The sequence below is a fragment of the Lagopus leucura genome, unplaced genomic scaffold, assembly GCF_019238085.1.
Source record: "Lagopus leucura isolate 7727_CA_CO unplaced genomic scaffold, USGS_WTPT01 Super-Scaffold_100048, whole genome shotgun sequence".
NCBI lineage: Eukaryota > Metazoa > Chordata > Aves > Galliformes > Phasianidae > Lagopus > Lagopus leucura.
Window position 1 is genome coordinate 1,316,872 of NW_024962294.1, and position 12,348 is coordinate 1,329,219.

Here is a 12,348-nt window from a genome sequence, read left to right on the forward strand (position 1 = left end):
TCGCCCCTGTTGTTGGGGTGGGATGCAGAGTGGCCCGGTGCAGTGGTGCATCGACATCACCCTGTGGTGCAGAGCAGCTGCTGGCGGTGCTGGGGGCTTCAGGAGGCAGAGGGATGGGGGTGAGGCCCACAGATGGTGGAGACGGAGCTCTGGGATGGAAATCAGCGTCCCTTTGGGCTGGCGGGGACGGGGCTGCTGACCCAGATGGCGGTGGCTGTGCAGGCAGGGCAGGTTCTGCCTTCAGGTTCATACGCGCTGGGGACCGGCTCCAGGTGATGCTGAGAGAGGTGAGCGTGGTTGTGAGAACCGGCATTTGGGAGAAAACGAGAAAGGATGGAGGTGGGAGAACGCGGGGCTGAGGATCGGCCTCAACACCGGCAGCGGTGCCCGGAGCGGTGATGTCGGGCGGAGCATCTCGGCTCCATCCCATCCCACCCCATCGGTGCCGGCAGGCGCGGGGCCGGGGCGGGGAGCTCCGAGATTCCTCCCCCGCGGGCCGGGGGGAGCCGGGGCGGCGCGGCGCGGCACAGCTCGGAACGGCCCGGCCCCCTGCACCGCCCCGCGCCATGGAGAGCGACCGCGCCGGGCGGGAGCCCCAACGCCGAGCTGCGCCCGGTACGGCTGCGGGGAGCGGGCCGGGTGCGGGATGCGGGCCCGGGGAGGGCGGGGGTGCGGGATGCGGCTCTGCGGAAGGGGGGGGGGGGGGGTGGTGGTGATGGCCCAGGGCCGCAGCGCGGTGCGGGTGGGGACGCGGGATGCGGCCTCGGTGCTCCGGAGCCGTAGGGGCGGTGTCCGCAAAGCCGAGAAGGTGCGGTGCGGGGCCGGGCGGTGGTTGGGGCCGAGGGGGGTGCGGGGAGCGGAGGGGCCGCCCGCAACGCGGGGCCGGGAGCGGACAAAGCTCGGCGGCGCGGGGCCGCCCCTCCATTTTGGCGGAGGAGAGGAAGAAGGGGGAGGGGAAGGGGGGGAGCGCAGCCCCCGGCCCCGCGGCGCGATGGAGCCCGTGCCCTTGGGGAGCCCTCCCCGGCGGGGTGCGGGGCATCGTCCCCATCCGCTGCTCTCCGCTCCGCACGGAGCGCTGCGAGGCGGTGCGGGGCGGGGGCGGCCCGGGCGGGGCTGAGCGGCGCCCGTCGGTGCCCTCCCGGTGCCCCGGGCTGAACTCCGGTGCGATCGGGCAGAGGGCGGCGGTCCCGCTTTGCTCCGGGCCGTTCTCCGGCTCTCCCGGCCCCGAGCGGCGCTTTGTGGCACCGCTTCCACCGACGGAGGAAGAGGAGAAGCTCTCCGCTCTCCGCTCTCCGCTCTCCCCTCCTCTCCCCTCCCCCCCAACCCCCCCCGGCCCCGCGCAGCGCCGCGCTGTGATTCATCGGGGCGGGGGAGGGCCGCGTGCCGGCCCGGTGCCGTGCGGCTGTTATCGGGGCGCGCAGAGCCGCATGCCCGCTCCGAGCCGCTCTCGCCCTACAGCGCTGCAGACATTTTGTCTGCGTCCCACCCGCTGCTCCTCCATCCGCAGCACCGCCGAGCATCGCTGCGCCTTTCGGTTCCCAGCTTCGCTTCGGCTGCCGCCCCAAAGCGCGGCCCGTTGGCGTCGGAGCTTCCCGGGGATGAGGCCGCCCTCGGCTGCGTGCAGAGGAAGCTCCGCTCGGCGCACGGATCCTCCTGCAGAGCGGAGAGCTGCTGGCTGAAGCACATCCTCACCCCTCGGTCGGGTGACCCGAGCGTGCGTTCCGTGCCTCACCCTACAGCAGTCCCAGACACAGTGGGTTCCCCTTTCCTGGCCACCAGCGGGATGCAGAACCAGCACGCCGCAGAGCAGGGCGCAGGGCAGGCACAGACGGTGCTTATTTGGGTCCCGTCGGGCTCTCCTGGCACGGGGCAGCAGGGGGTGCGGGGCAGCTGATCGCCTGCCAGCACCGGCGTTGGGAGCAGGGAGAGCCTGATGGAACCAACGTGATGTGACGTGTGGAGCAGCGATGTGACAGTCACGGTCGCGTGGTGCCACGTCCAAAATAGTTGGTATGGCTCTCAGCTGGCTGTGAGCAGGGCTGGGGACCGAACAGTGCGGCGAGGGCGGCCTCGTGGGATCCCACAGAGCAGCCGGTAGGTGCCCACCTAATAGAGGAGCTGCATTTTGGAGGTGCTCTCCACAAACCCTGCCCCCAGCAGAGCTCAGCCCCTTGCCCTGCCTGCAGTGCTGCTTCCCGGTGCGGTGCTGGCTGCTGTGGGTCACCCCAAGGACGTGGGCACCTCCTGTCGCTGCTCTGCGCTGCGCAGACGGATGGCAGTCAGGTGCTGCCCACACCCCGGCCCTGTGCCCTGTGTCTGGGGTGATGGAGCCCAGGAGCAGCCTGAGCACGTTCTGCTTTCCTCTGGGTATATTTTAAACCCTGGAAACCCCCCAGCTGTGGCCACAAGATCCCATCTCCCAAGTTCCCCTTGTTGCTCTCCAGTTCCCCACATCCCTGTTGGTCACAGCGCCCCTGCTCCCTGAGTCTCCGTGTCCCAGAGCAGGGCTGGCCCTAGGCAGGAGCAGAGACCCCTGGATAGGGACGTGCAGGGGATGCTCACTGTCCCCACCACTCAGGGATGTGTGATGCTGCACATTCCCAGGAGCCAAGTGGGAGTGGGCACAGCACGGTGCTGTGGAATGGAGGGGAAAGGGTCTCTGTGCACCCTTGTGAATGCCACAGGGCTCTGGTGGCCTCGGCAGCCCCTGTCCCTGTCGAATACCCATACCTGCTCCCTGCAGGTGGCACTGGGAGCTGATGGGGACACAGAGCAGCTCTGGAGGCTCAGCCTTCACCATCTGTTTGCGAGGCTGGTGGTGCTGCTATCAAGATGGGGACACAACTGGAGAGGGGGCATGAGTCCCCCAAGGACATGTGTGTATCCTCACCAGGCCCTGTAGAGCCATCGGTGGCTTTGGGGCTGAGGTTTGCACCGAGATCTCATCCCTGGGCACCACACAAGCTATCCCCCACCCCAGCCAGGGACGTGTGCCCTGGGGTGGTGGTGGCCAAGCAGCCTGGATCTGTGGTCCCAGTGCTGGGACACCATGGATGAGCTGCACTGCACCCACCTCCCTGTCTCAGATTGGGCTCAGCCCCATCCGGTGTTCCAGCAGCCAGAACCTTTGTGCCAAAATGGACAACCTGGGGATGCTGCGGTGCGGCTGGCCGCTCAGCGGGTATGTGAGGATAAATTGGGGGGAGCCGAGGTGAAGGTGCTGTGCAGCCCCCCCTGCCGCCCCGCTGGGAAGCCCCCCAGGGCCTCGCTGCAGTGCTGGGCTCAGGCTGCTCGCCTTCTCCAACCCCCCGGGGTTGTGATGTGCTCTCGCTTCATCGCACCGGGAATTGCCTCCGCCTGGCTGAGCAGCGCTGGCCGCGTGCCGGGCAGGAGGTGCCGGTGGCACTCGGTGGCACATGGGTGTGCTGGTGGCACAGGGACCCACGAGAGGAGCCAGGTGGGCTCCGGCACCACAGCACTCTTCCAGCAGGGCCGGCTGGAGGCACAGCACCTCACCCCACGGCCATCCCAGCATCCCACTGAGGTCACACTGCTCTGCGCACAGCGATGTCTCCTCTGCGGGACAGCAGGGCTGGGGGCTGTGGGATGCAGTGTTTGGGGCTGGGAGCTGATCCCCTCTGGAATGCCCCAGCGTTGGGTTTCAGGGCAGCTGCTGTGCTGCGGCAGCGACAGGGACAGATGGCGCAGGGCCGCTCCTGGGCTGTGGCTTTTGGGGTTTGTGGCCGTGCCCCACGGCGCTGGGTGCTGCTGTCCCCGTGGCCATTGGGGCGGGACGGATCCTGCCCATGGGCTGCGTGGCAGCTCCGTGCCCTGTGGCGATGGGTGGCTGTAGGGACTCGGTGCTGCTCCTCACGCTGCAAGGATGGGGTGGGATGTCCATCTGCTGCGTGGTGTCAGCCTGAGCGGTGTCCCGGCTCAGCTGGTGGCCCCGTGGGCTGCATTGCTGCAGTGCCTGTGGGTGGGAGCGGGGAGGGGTGGGAGCCCTTGTCTTTTCTGTGGCTGTGCTGAGGCTGTGGGTGTGTGGGAGCAGGGGACAACCTCCTTCCTGCAGCACAAATAGCCGGAAAGCAGTAGGAGGGCTGATCCTGTGCTGAGCCCATCCGAGGAGCGATGCGCCCACGGGGGGGGTCGTGGTTGGGTGCAGTCCCCCATGCGGTGCAGCTCAGCGCTGTCCCCGTGCTCGTCCAGCTACGGTGTGAAGGAGCGGCGCCGGCCGTGTTTGCACAGCCCATACTTTGCCCCTCTCTGAAGATTGCAGAGAGTTCCACAAACACGGCTGAGCGGTGCGGGACGTCGCCCCGTGGGGAGGATCACACACTTGGGGCCATGGGTCCCCGGTGTCCTCACTGCAGTCAGAGCTGGGGCCACACGCATAGCAGTGCCAGTGTTGGTGGTGCCCATGGGGCTGGGCTGGGCAGAAGCACCGACCCTTCCTGCTGCACAGGAATCAGGGCTGTGATCCTAAATGGAGCACTTGCATGGGGCAGACAGTCTGAGCAGCATGCTGCTCTCCGCAGGGTGCTCTGGCTGCACTGCACCCTGCACGGGTCACCCCCACACGGGTCACCGCTCAGTGCCAGTGGTCCATTTGGGTCCACGCACAACGGAGCAGGCTCTGAGCAGACTCTCAGCCCCACACGCTCGGGGAGGAGTTGTTTTCTCTCAGCGGCGGCGGCGGCCTCGTGTGCATTCCTGGGCCATGAGTTCATGGCTGTGTGCGGGGACACGCACCGTGGTGTGACGTCAGGCCGGCAGCCCGCGCCCATCCTGCACCCATCTTGAGCCCATCCAATACAGCAGAAGCGCCCTGCATCCTCCAGGAAGTGCCTGCCCCCCTCCCCTCCCCCCCAGTGCCTGGTGTGGGGTTTTCCCCTGGAGTGGGGCAGCAGCTGTTGGGGAAGAAGGGAGTTTTGTGGCGGCGGTGCCTGGCAGAGCCGTGTCCGTGTGCTCTGTGCGTTGTGCACACAGCACCTGGCGTGGGGCTGCATGGTGACCCCCCCCCCCCCCCCCGGGTGGTGGCGGCAGCGAAGGCCCCACTGGTGATCCACTGTGCTCTGTGTTGCAGGGAAGACACCGTCCCCGATGGGAGACAGCGTGCTGCCCCCCCCCCTTGGGGACACCGTGCATGGAGACAGCCCCCCACAGTGTGACCGACCCGTCCTCCCCGCTGCGACCCCCTCCCCAATGGCCACCCCCCCACCAGGACAGCTCTGCCCTGTTCCCGCAGCCGTGACCCCCCCAGGACAGCCCATGTCCCCCATCCCTGCAGCTGTGGCTCCCTCAGCAGAGAGCGTCCCACCCTGGGGTGACAAGACCCCCCCTGCACACCCCCATCCTCGCACTACAGAGCAACCCAAAGAAGAGGCATCACGCAGCACCGCTGGCCAGCCGCCGCCTGTCCCCACTGCCCCGTGCCCAGCGGAGATGCTGCCCCATGGGAGCACCACCGTGGCCCCCACTGCTGGCAAAGGGGCACCCTCCGATGCCAAGAGTCCCCTGGGAAGCACAGCCCAGCCCCCCAAGGACGTGCCCCCCAAGGACACACCCTCCAAGGACATTCCCCGCAAGGATATGCCCTCCCAGGATGTCCCCTCTAAGGATGCATCCCCCAAGGACACACCTTCCAAGGATGCCCCCCCCAAGGGTGACCGTGCCACTCCAGCTGCCGCATCGCCATCTTCAGCTGCCAGCCCCAGGCCCAAGCAAGGTGGGTGTTCTGGAGAAGGGAGAAGGGGGTCTGCCTCACTGCTCACGTGGGGCCCCTCGTGTCCCCCTGTTCTGGGGTGCAGTTTGTTTTGCTCTGACTGTGTCTCCCTGCAGCAGATGCTCAGAAGGCCCAGGCACGGCACAGGCAGGCGAAGGAGCGGCGAGAGGAGCGGGCCAAGTACCTGGGTGAGGAGTGGGGCTGGGAGGGAAAGTGGATGTGAAGGGGCGGGCGGGAGAGCTAAGGAGCTTGGCTGGGTCATGGCAATCCCATTAGCTGCTATTAGTGCAAGCGCTGCACTTGCAGGTTTATCCCCCCTGGGCACGCTGCACAACGTGGGGGTTCCCCAGGCCCACGGCATCCCACATCTGGGTGGGTTCCAGCAGGCAGTGATGTGTGGGGCTGTGGATGTGTGGGGCTGCACAGCCCCCGCGCTGCCCATGGGGCCCCCTCGTCCCCGCGCTCTTTCCACCCTCATTCCCCCATTGTTTCCCTGAGCGGCTCCGCGGGCTCCCGGCTCCCTTTTGTCCTCTCCCTAACTCCTCCCTGCCACCACGCTGGTTGCAATGCTGCCGGCCCCATGCGCCCGGGGAACCCTCAACCCTCAGCCCCATGCCACTGCCACGCATCCCCACCACGGCCGTGGGGCTCTCCGTGTACTTGGGGCGCTGCATCCCCCCGGCCGGGCTGTGACCCCTCCACGTGGGCTCCCCCCGGCAGCGGCCAAGCGGGCGCTGTGGTTGGAGAAGGAGGAGAAGGCCAAAGTGCTGCGGGAGCGGCAGCTGGAGGAGCGCCGGCGGCGGCTGGAGGAGCAGCGGCTGCGGGCAGAGAAGCGCCGTGCGGTGCTGGAGGAGCGGCAGCGGCAAAAGCTGGAGAAGAACAAGGTGGGGAGGGGATGGGAACGCTCCCCATGGGGTCTCCAGCAGCACACCTGGGGGTCCTCGGGCACATCTGTGTTGCCCTAGGGTGGGCGTCGCGGCCCCATCGCCCTCTGAAGGTCCCCATCTCTGAGCCCGTCCCTCTCCCGGACAGGAGCGCTACGAGGCGGCCATCCAGCGCTCGGCCAAGAAGACGTGGGCAGAGATCCGGCAGCAGCGGTGGTCGTGGGCAGGGGCCCTGCACCAAGGTTCTGCCGCGCACAAGGATGGTGAGTGCACGAGGACGGGGCTGAAGGGATGGCAAACGCAGCGCCTGCAGTGCTGCCCTGCCGCCACGTCGCTCTGCTGCCCCTCGTGCTGTGGCCCAACGGGACCCCACGGCTCCTCCCTGTTCCCGTGGCACTGCGTCCCCTGGGCTGTGCTGCTTGTGCCCATCTGCGGTCACTGCGTTGCGTGGGGCGAGTGACGTTTGGGCTTGGAGCCGCGCGAAGGCATCGCCGTGTTGTTGGTGGCGTTAGGCTGCGTGTTGTGGTGCGTCCCCACGTCACCCGGCTGCACGTGGGGTGGCTCTTGGTGCCAACGTGGGGGTGAGCAGGGCTGCGTGCTCCCGGTGCGCGTGGCTGGGCCGTGCGGGATGCTCAGTGTGGGGCTCCTCTCCGTGGGGACTGTGCTGGGGGTGCACCCTGGCTGCCGAGGGGACGGGGCTGTGCTGTGGTGGATGGGCAGCGTTGTGTCCCCACGCCCTGAGTGCTTCGTGCTGTGGGGTGGCTGCGTGTGTGGCGCTGGGTGTTGGCGGTGCACGGTCAGGATGCACGCAGGCGCTTTGTGCCCCTCTGTGAGTCGTGGAGCGTTCGGGGACAGATGCACTTCTGCTGTATGGGGCTCCCTGCCACTTCCGTGGAGGTGTCCCCAAACCTGGCTGCTGCCTCCTCCATCGGTGGGCTCTGGCTGCCCGCCAAGGGCTGAGGGCTCTGCTTTCCTGCTGCCCCCCACCCCATGTTGCTGTAGGGTCCTGGTGTGAGCACCATCCTGTGTCCGTCTGCCCCTGAGCCACTGAAGTCCCCTGGCTCTAGGACTGCATTTTGGGGACACCATGGAGGCAGTGCCGTGCTCCCCAGAGCTGAGATCCTTGCATGCCCCCATATGACACAGGCACTGTGCCACACAGCCCATCCCGACCACCAGTGTGTACCATGTCCTCCCACTGCCCTGCAGCCCCACTGCCCCACATCAGTGCATGCTGCATGCAAGGAGCAGCCCCCGCCCCGGTCTGTAATGCCCTGTGTCTTTTCCCTCCTCCAGGTGCGAGCCGCTGCTCAGTGTCTGCCGTAAACCTCCCCAAACACGTCGACTCTATAATCAACAAGCGGCTCTCCAAATCCTCTGCCACCCTCTGGAATTCTCCCAGTAGAAGTAAGAGCCCTTTGCATGGCCCTGCAGTGCAGGGGGGCACAGCTCAGCCCCCACCCCACGTAGGGACCCCCCAGCCCCTGCTGTGCCTTTGCACAGTGCCCACGGAGAGGAGGAGCTGTGTGCTGTTTGCTTTGGAGGAGGCTGGAGCTTTGGAGGAGGCTGGTGCCAGCTCCTTGCCCGGCCACAGAGAGCAGCTGGGAGGTGGAGGGAGCCAGGATGGCACTGGGAGCCCTATGGCTTCTGGCCAGGGCTGCAAGATGCATCTCGCACCACCTCTGCAGGGCTGGTGCTCACTGTGACACCTCGGAGTGCCTTGAGGCTGCTGTTGGGTGCAGCACTGGGTGCCCCTCAGGGGTTGTGGGTGCAGTGCTGGGTGCCATGAGGTCGCTCAGGTCCGGGCGAGCTGCCGGAGCCGTGGGGCTGCGTGCTGTTGTGCTGCTGAGTTGCCTGGTGATGGGCGTGCGCCGGATGGTATAAATAGATGGAGCAGCTGATGCGGGCAGCTCTGACGGCCTCATGCTGGGGCTCAGCCAGGGGGGGCACACGGGGCTGTGCTGAGCAGCCAGCGCCTGGGCTGGTGCTGGACACAGCGCCCAGTGTTGCTCCAGTCTCTGTTTTGTCCCCTCCCAGCAGCAGAGCGGGGTACTGCGTTATTTTGATGGCGAGGGGCACAGGGTTGCTGTCTTTGTGGTGCTGTCCACGTGGTCGTGGGGTGTTTGGTGCCAGCAGTGCAATGCAGATGGCAGTGACCCCGTGCCCAGCTGGGCTAGCAGCATGCCTGGGGGCCACCATCCCCTGGGAGCCACGAGCCCAGCCCAGCTCCTGTGACTGCGTGGTGGCCTCAGCCCCTCTCCCTTGGTGCAGGGGCACACAGTGGCTGCCCTGCAATGCGCCGGGGGCTCAGTGTCACTGGCACAGGGTGCATGGAACACTGCTGTGGGCACATGTTGTCGTCCTGCCTCAGTGCTGTCTGTGTGCCACGTGTGGTGCCTTGGCTCTCAGTGCCAGAAGTGGGGATCTGGAAGCCCTGGGGCTTGAGCAGAGGGATGGTGCCAGTGCTGCAGGGCTCAGAAGAGTGCTAAGGGCTCTTCTCCTTCTGCAGACCGCAGCCTGCAGCTGAGCCCCTGGGAGAGCAGCATAGTGGACCGGCTGATGACACCCACGCTGTCCTTCCTGGCACGCAGCCGCAGCGCCGTGACACTGGCCGGGAATGGCAAGGAGCAGGGTGAGCATGGGGGGCACGGAACTGCGTGGGGCAGGGGGTTGGGAGCGCTCCATGGTGGGAGCCCACAGCCACCGGCCCCATCCCCACAGTGCCCGTGTGCCCCCGCTCGGCCTCTGCCAGCCCCCTCAGCCCCTGCCACAACCACCGCCTGCCGCACCGCTGCTGGGAGCGGCGGAGGGGCACTGCTGGCAGCCCCGATGTGACACCGCGTCGCCGTGCCGAGTCCTCACCGGTGAGTGCCACCTTCTGCTGGACACGCCGTGCCCGACTCCCGGCCAAGCCCAGCGGTGTGGTACTGATGCTCTCTCTCTATGGTTGGCACAGAAGAAGAAGGAGAAGAAGGAGAAGGAGCGGGAGAATGCCAAGGAACGCAGTGCGCTGTCCCGCGAGCGCAGCCTCAAGAAGCGGCAGTCACTGCCTGGCGCACAGCCCCGGCTCCTGCCCACATCTGACAGCAGGTTGGGACCTGGCACTGCACGCTGCCCAGCCCCAGGGCTATGGGGACCCTGCTAATATCTCTTCTTGCTCTGCTTGCAGCCCCGGCCCCAAGAACCGTCCCTCATCCCCAGCCACCCCCAAAACCCGCCCAGCATCCCCCAGCCCAGCTCTGGCCTCACCCCACAAGCCGCCCCTGCCCCGCAGTGCCCACTCCTCCCCCAAGGTGCGGGCCAGGGCGCGGGATGAGCGGGGCGAGCAGGATGGCCAGGCCAAGGGGCGCGAGAGGAAGGAAGAGGAGAAGGGCCCAGCCACCCCCGAGCCTCCCAGGGTTCCCACGGAGCCGGCAGCAGGTAGGTACATGGTGGTTAGGAGTCAGGAGGAGTGGGAGCGGCACTGATGCTGCTCACATCCCACAGCCCCCTCGGCTCCCGCAGCCCACAGCCCCCCCAGCAGACCCTCGGCCGGCACTACGGACCGGGAGGAGGCCGCCCGACTGCTGGCAGAGAAGCGACGCCAGGCCCGCGAGCAGCGGGAGCGCGAGGAACGGGAGCGCCGGGAGCAGGAGGAGCAGGAGAGGTGAGTGCGCAACCATGGACCTCACCCGGGCCCCGGTGCCCCCCCACCTCACTGAGGGCCCCTTCCGTCCCCACAGGCAGATGCAAGAGGAGAGGGCACGGCAGGCAGCGGAGGAGCAGAGCCGCAGGGAGGCCCTGGCACGGCAGCGGGAGGAGGAGCGGCAGCTGCAGGAGGAGCGCGAGGCCCAGGAGAAGGCACGGGCAGAACGGGAGGAGACGGAGCGGCTGCAGAGACAGGTGTGAGGCAGGGGGGAGAAGGAGGGATGGGGGCAAGGATGGGATGTGGGATGAGGTGAAGCCTGTCCCCACCGTTCCGTCTTCACCTGTCCCTGCTGTCCTTGCAGAGAGAAGAGGCTGAGGCGAAGGCACGCGAAGAGGCTGAGCGGCAGCGCCTGGAACGGGAGAAGCATTTCCAGCGTGAGGAGCAGGAGCGGCTGGAGAGAAAGAAGGTAAGGGCTGGGGGCACTGCTGGGTGCGTTTCATGCTGGGGGGTGCCCAGAGCATGGCGCAGGTCCTGCTGGGGAGGGCTGCATCAGCCCCTGTCTGCCCCGCAGCGCCTGGAGGAGATCATGAAGCGGACGCGCAAATCGGATGCAGCAGATGCCAAGGTGGGTGCCTGTCCTGCACTCCCTGCCCTGAGCTGCCTGGGGACAGCAGGCACCGTGGAGCCCTCACTGCTCTCCTTTCCCTGCAGAAGAAGGAAGACAAGAAGATAGTGAACGGGAAAGCAGTTGAGCAGGAGCACAGCACAGGTACACAGCTCCCTCCTGCTTCAGTACTGGAAGTCCCCGGAGCCCCTGCCCCCTTCCTGCTCCCTGAGCCTTGGGGCTGAGTGGGGCTCTGCTCGTGTCTCCAGGTGGCGAGAAGAGAGCAGGGCCGATGCCAAAGGCAGAGGAGCTGCCGGAGACGGAAACACCGAGTGCAGGGACGCTGGGGACACTGAAGGGCCCGGCAGGCGAGGGGCTGCAGCCCAGGTGAGCACAGGGGTGGAAAGGGGGCTGCAGGCTGGCAGGACCCCAACTCAACCCAACCCATTGCCCCACAGTTCTCCAGCCAAGGATGTGGCAGCCCCAGTTGTGAATGGCGTGCAGCCCAGCAAGCATGAAAACGGCTTCTCAGGCACCGAGGGCTCCTCAGAGCTGCTGGAGCTTTCCCACCACGGTGGCAGCCCCAGCAGCATCATCCCGTTCGGCGACAAGGAGCCCTTCCTCAAGCAGGCAGTGGTCAAACCCCCCCAGGTCACAGGTGAGGGGCAGGGGAGCCGATTTGGAGCAGGGGGCGATGACACCTCAGCTCTGATGGTAGCTCCTGTGCCCACAGAGGTGCTGTGAGGCCCGGCCCTGGCTGATGTCCCCACGGAGCACCGCGCAGACCCATAGCTGTTGTCAGAAGGAAACACCTCGCTGCTCTCCTCCGCCCACCTGGCCATGCCACGAGGAGCCCAGGCAGCACGAGGCTCCAACATGGCAGCCGCCAGCCCTGAGCCCACACCGGGGCCTCCTGGTTTCTCAGTTGTTTTTATTTCATTTTGTTCTTTTTTTTAAAAAAAAAAAACAAAAACAAAACCAAACAACCATGCACCTTATCAGCCTGCCGCCCCTGCCCACCGCCCGCCCGAGCCACCCCAGACGTGTGCTGTCATACTGTGGTTATTTAATTCGCTGGGTACAATGTATGTGAATACTGTAAATAGCGCTCGGCCGACAGCGGGGGGGCTCGGGGCCGCCCGTCCCCTTTGTCCCCACGCATGTCTGCGTGCACCCGGGGCTGGGCCGGGCCCACGCTGCTCTCCGTGCCGTTGTGACAGTGTTATGCATCCGGACAACCTCTACGAACAATAAAAGTGGACAACCACGCAACGCCTCGCCTCCTTGCGGCCCGGGGGTGGGGTGGGCGGCGGGGAGGGGCGGCCCCTCAGGGCAGGGCGCGAACCCACAGCTTCGGCACCGCCGCCATTTCCCGGCCTGCCTTCCCGCCGGAAGCTGCGCCCTCTTGGTGGCGTGAGGGGCGGGCAAGGGGGGAAGCGGAAGTGACGTCACGTTCCCGCGCAGGGTTCGCTGGGATATGTAGTTTATTCCGCCCCGCTAGCGGTGG

The 12,348-nt window shown here is 66.9% G+C and overlaps 1 protein-coding gene across 2 annotated transcripts; it reads left to right on the plus strand.

Moving 5' to 3' along the window:
- The first annotated feature begins 545 nt into the window (after window positions 1-545).
- Window positions 546-12,113, plus strand: MAP7D1 (MAP7 domain containing 1). Of its 2 annotated transcripts, none has more exons than XM_042885234.1 (18): window positions 546-615; window positions 5,087-5,728; window positions 5,842-5,913; window positions 6,446-6,609; window positions 6,758-6,872; window positions 7,906-8,016; window positions 9,119-9,241; window positions 9,331-9,473; window positions 9,566-9,699; window positions 9,779-10,029; window positions 10,096-10,255; window positions 10,332-10,491; window positions 10,599-10,703; window positions 10,809-10,862; window positions 10,949-11,006; window positions 11,111-11,228; window positions 11,300-11,499; window positions 11,575-12,113. In XM_042885234.1, the coding sequence occupies exons 1-18, from the start codon at window positions 567-569 to the stop codon at window positions 11,583-11,585; spliced, it is 2,670 nt and encodes an 889-aa protein (XP_042741168.1). In that variant the 5' UTR covers window positions 546-566; the 3' UTR covers window positions 11,586-12,113. The 2 variants fall into 2 exon arrangements, with proteins under 2 accessions (XP_042741168.1, XP_042741169.1); XM_042885235.1 differs by having other exon boundaries at window positions 10,114-10,255.
- The last annotated feature ends 235 nt before the right edge of the window (window positions 12,114-12,348 follow it).

Excerpts from the sequence above, each read along its gene's own strand:
- MAP7D1 (XM_042885234.1), top strand. The coding sequence starts at position 567 with ATGGAGAGCGACCGCGCCGGGCGGGAGCCCCAACGCCGAGCTGCGCCC. Across the intron at positions 8,017-9,118 it reads CTGGAATTCTCCCAGTAGAA|ACCGCAGCCTGCAGCTGAGC; the intron begins GTAAGAGCCCTT and ends CTCCTTCTGCAG. Across the intron at positions 10,704-10,808 it reads AGCGGCTGGAGAGAAAGAAG|CGCCTGGAGGAGATCATGAA; the intron begins GTAAGGGCTGGG and ends TCTGCCCCGCAG.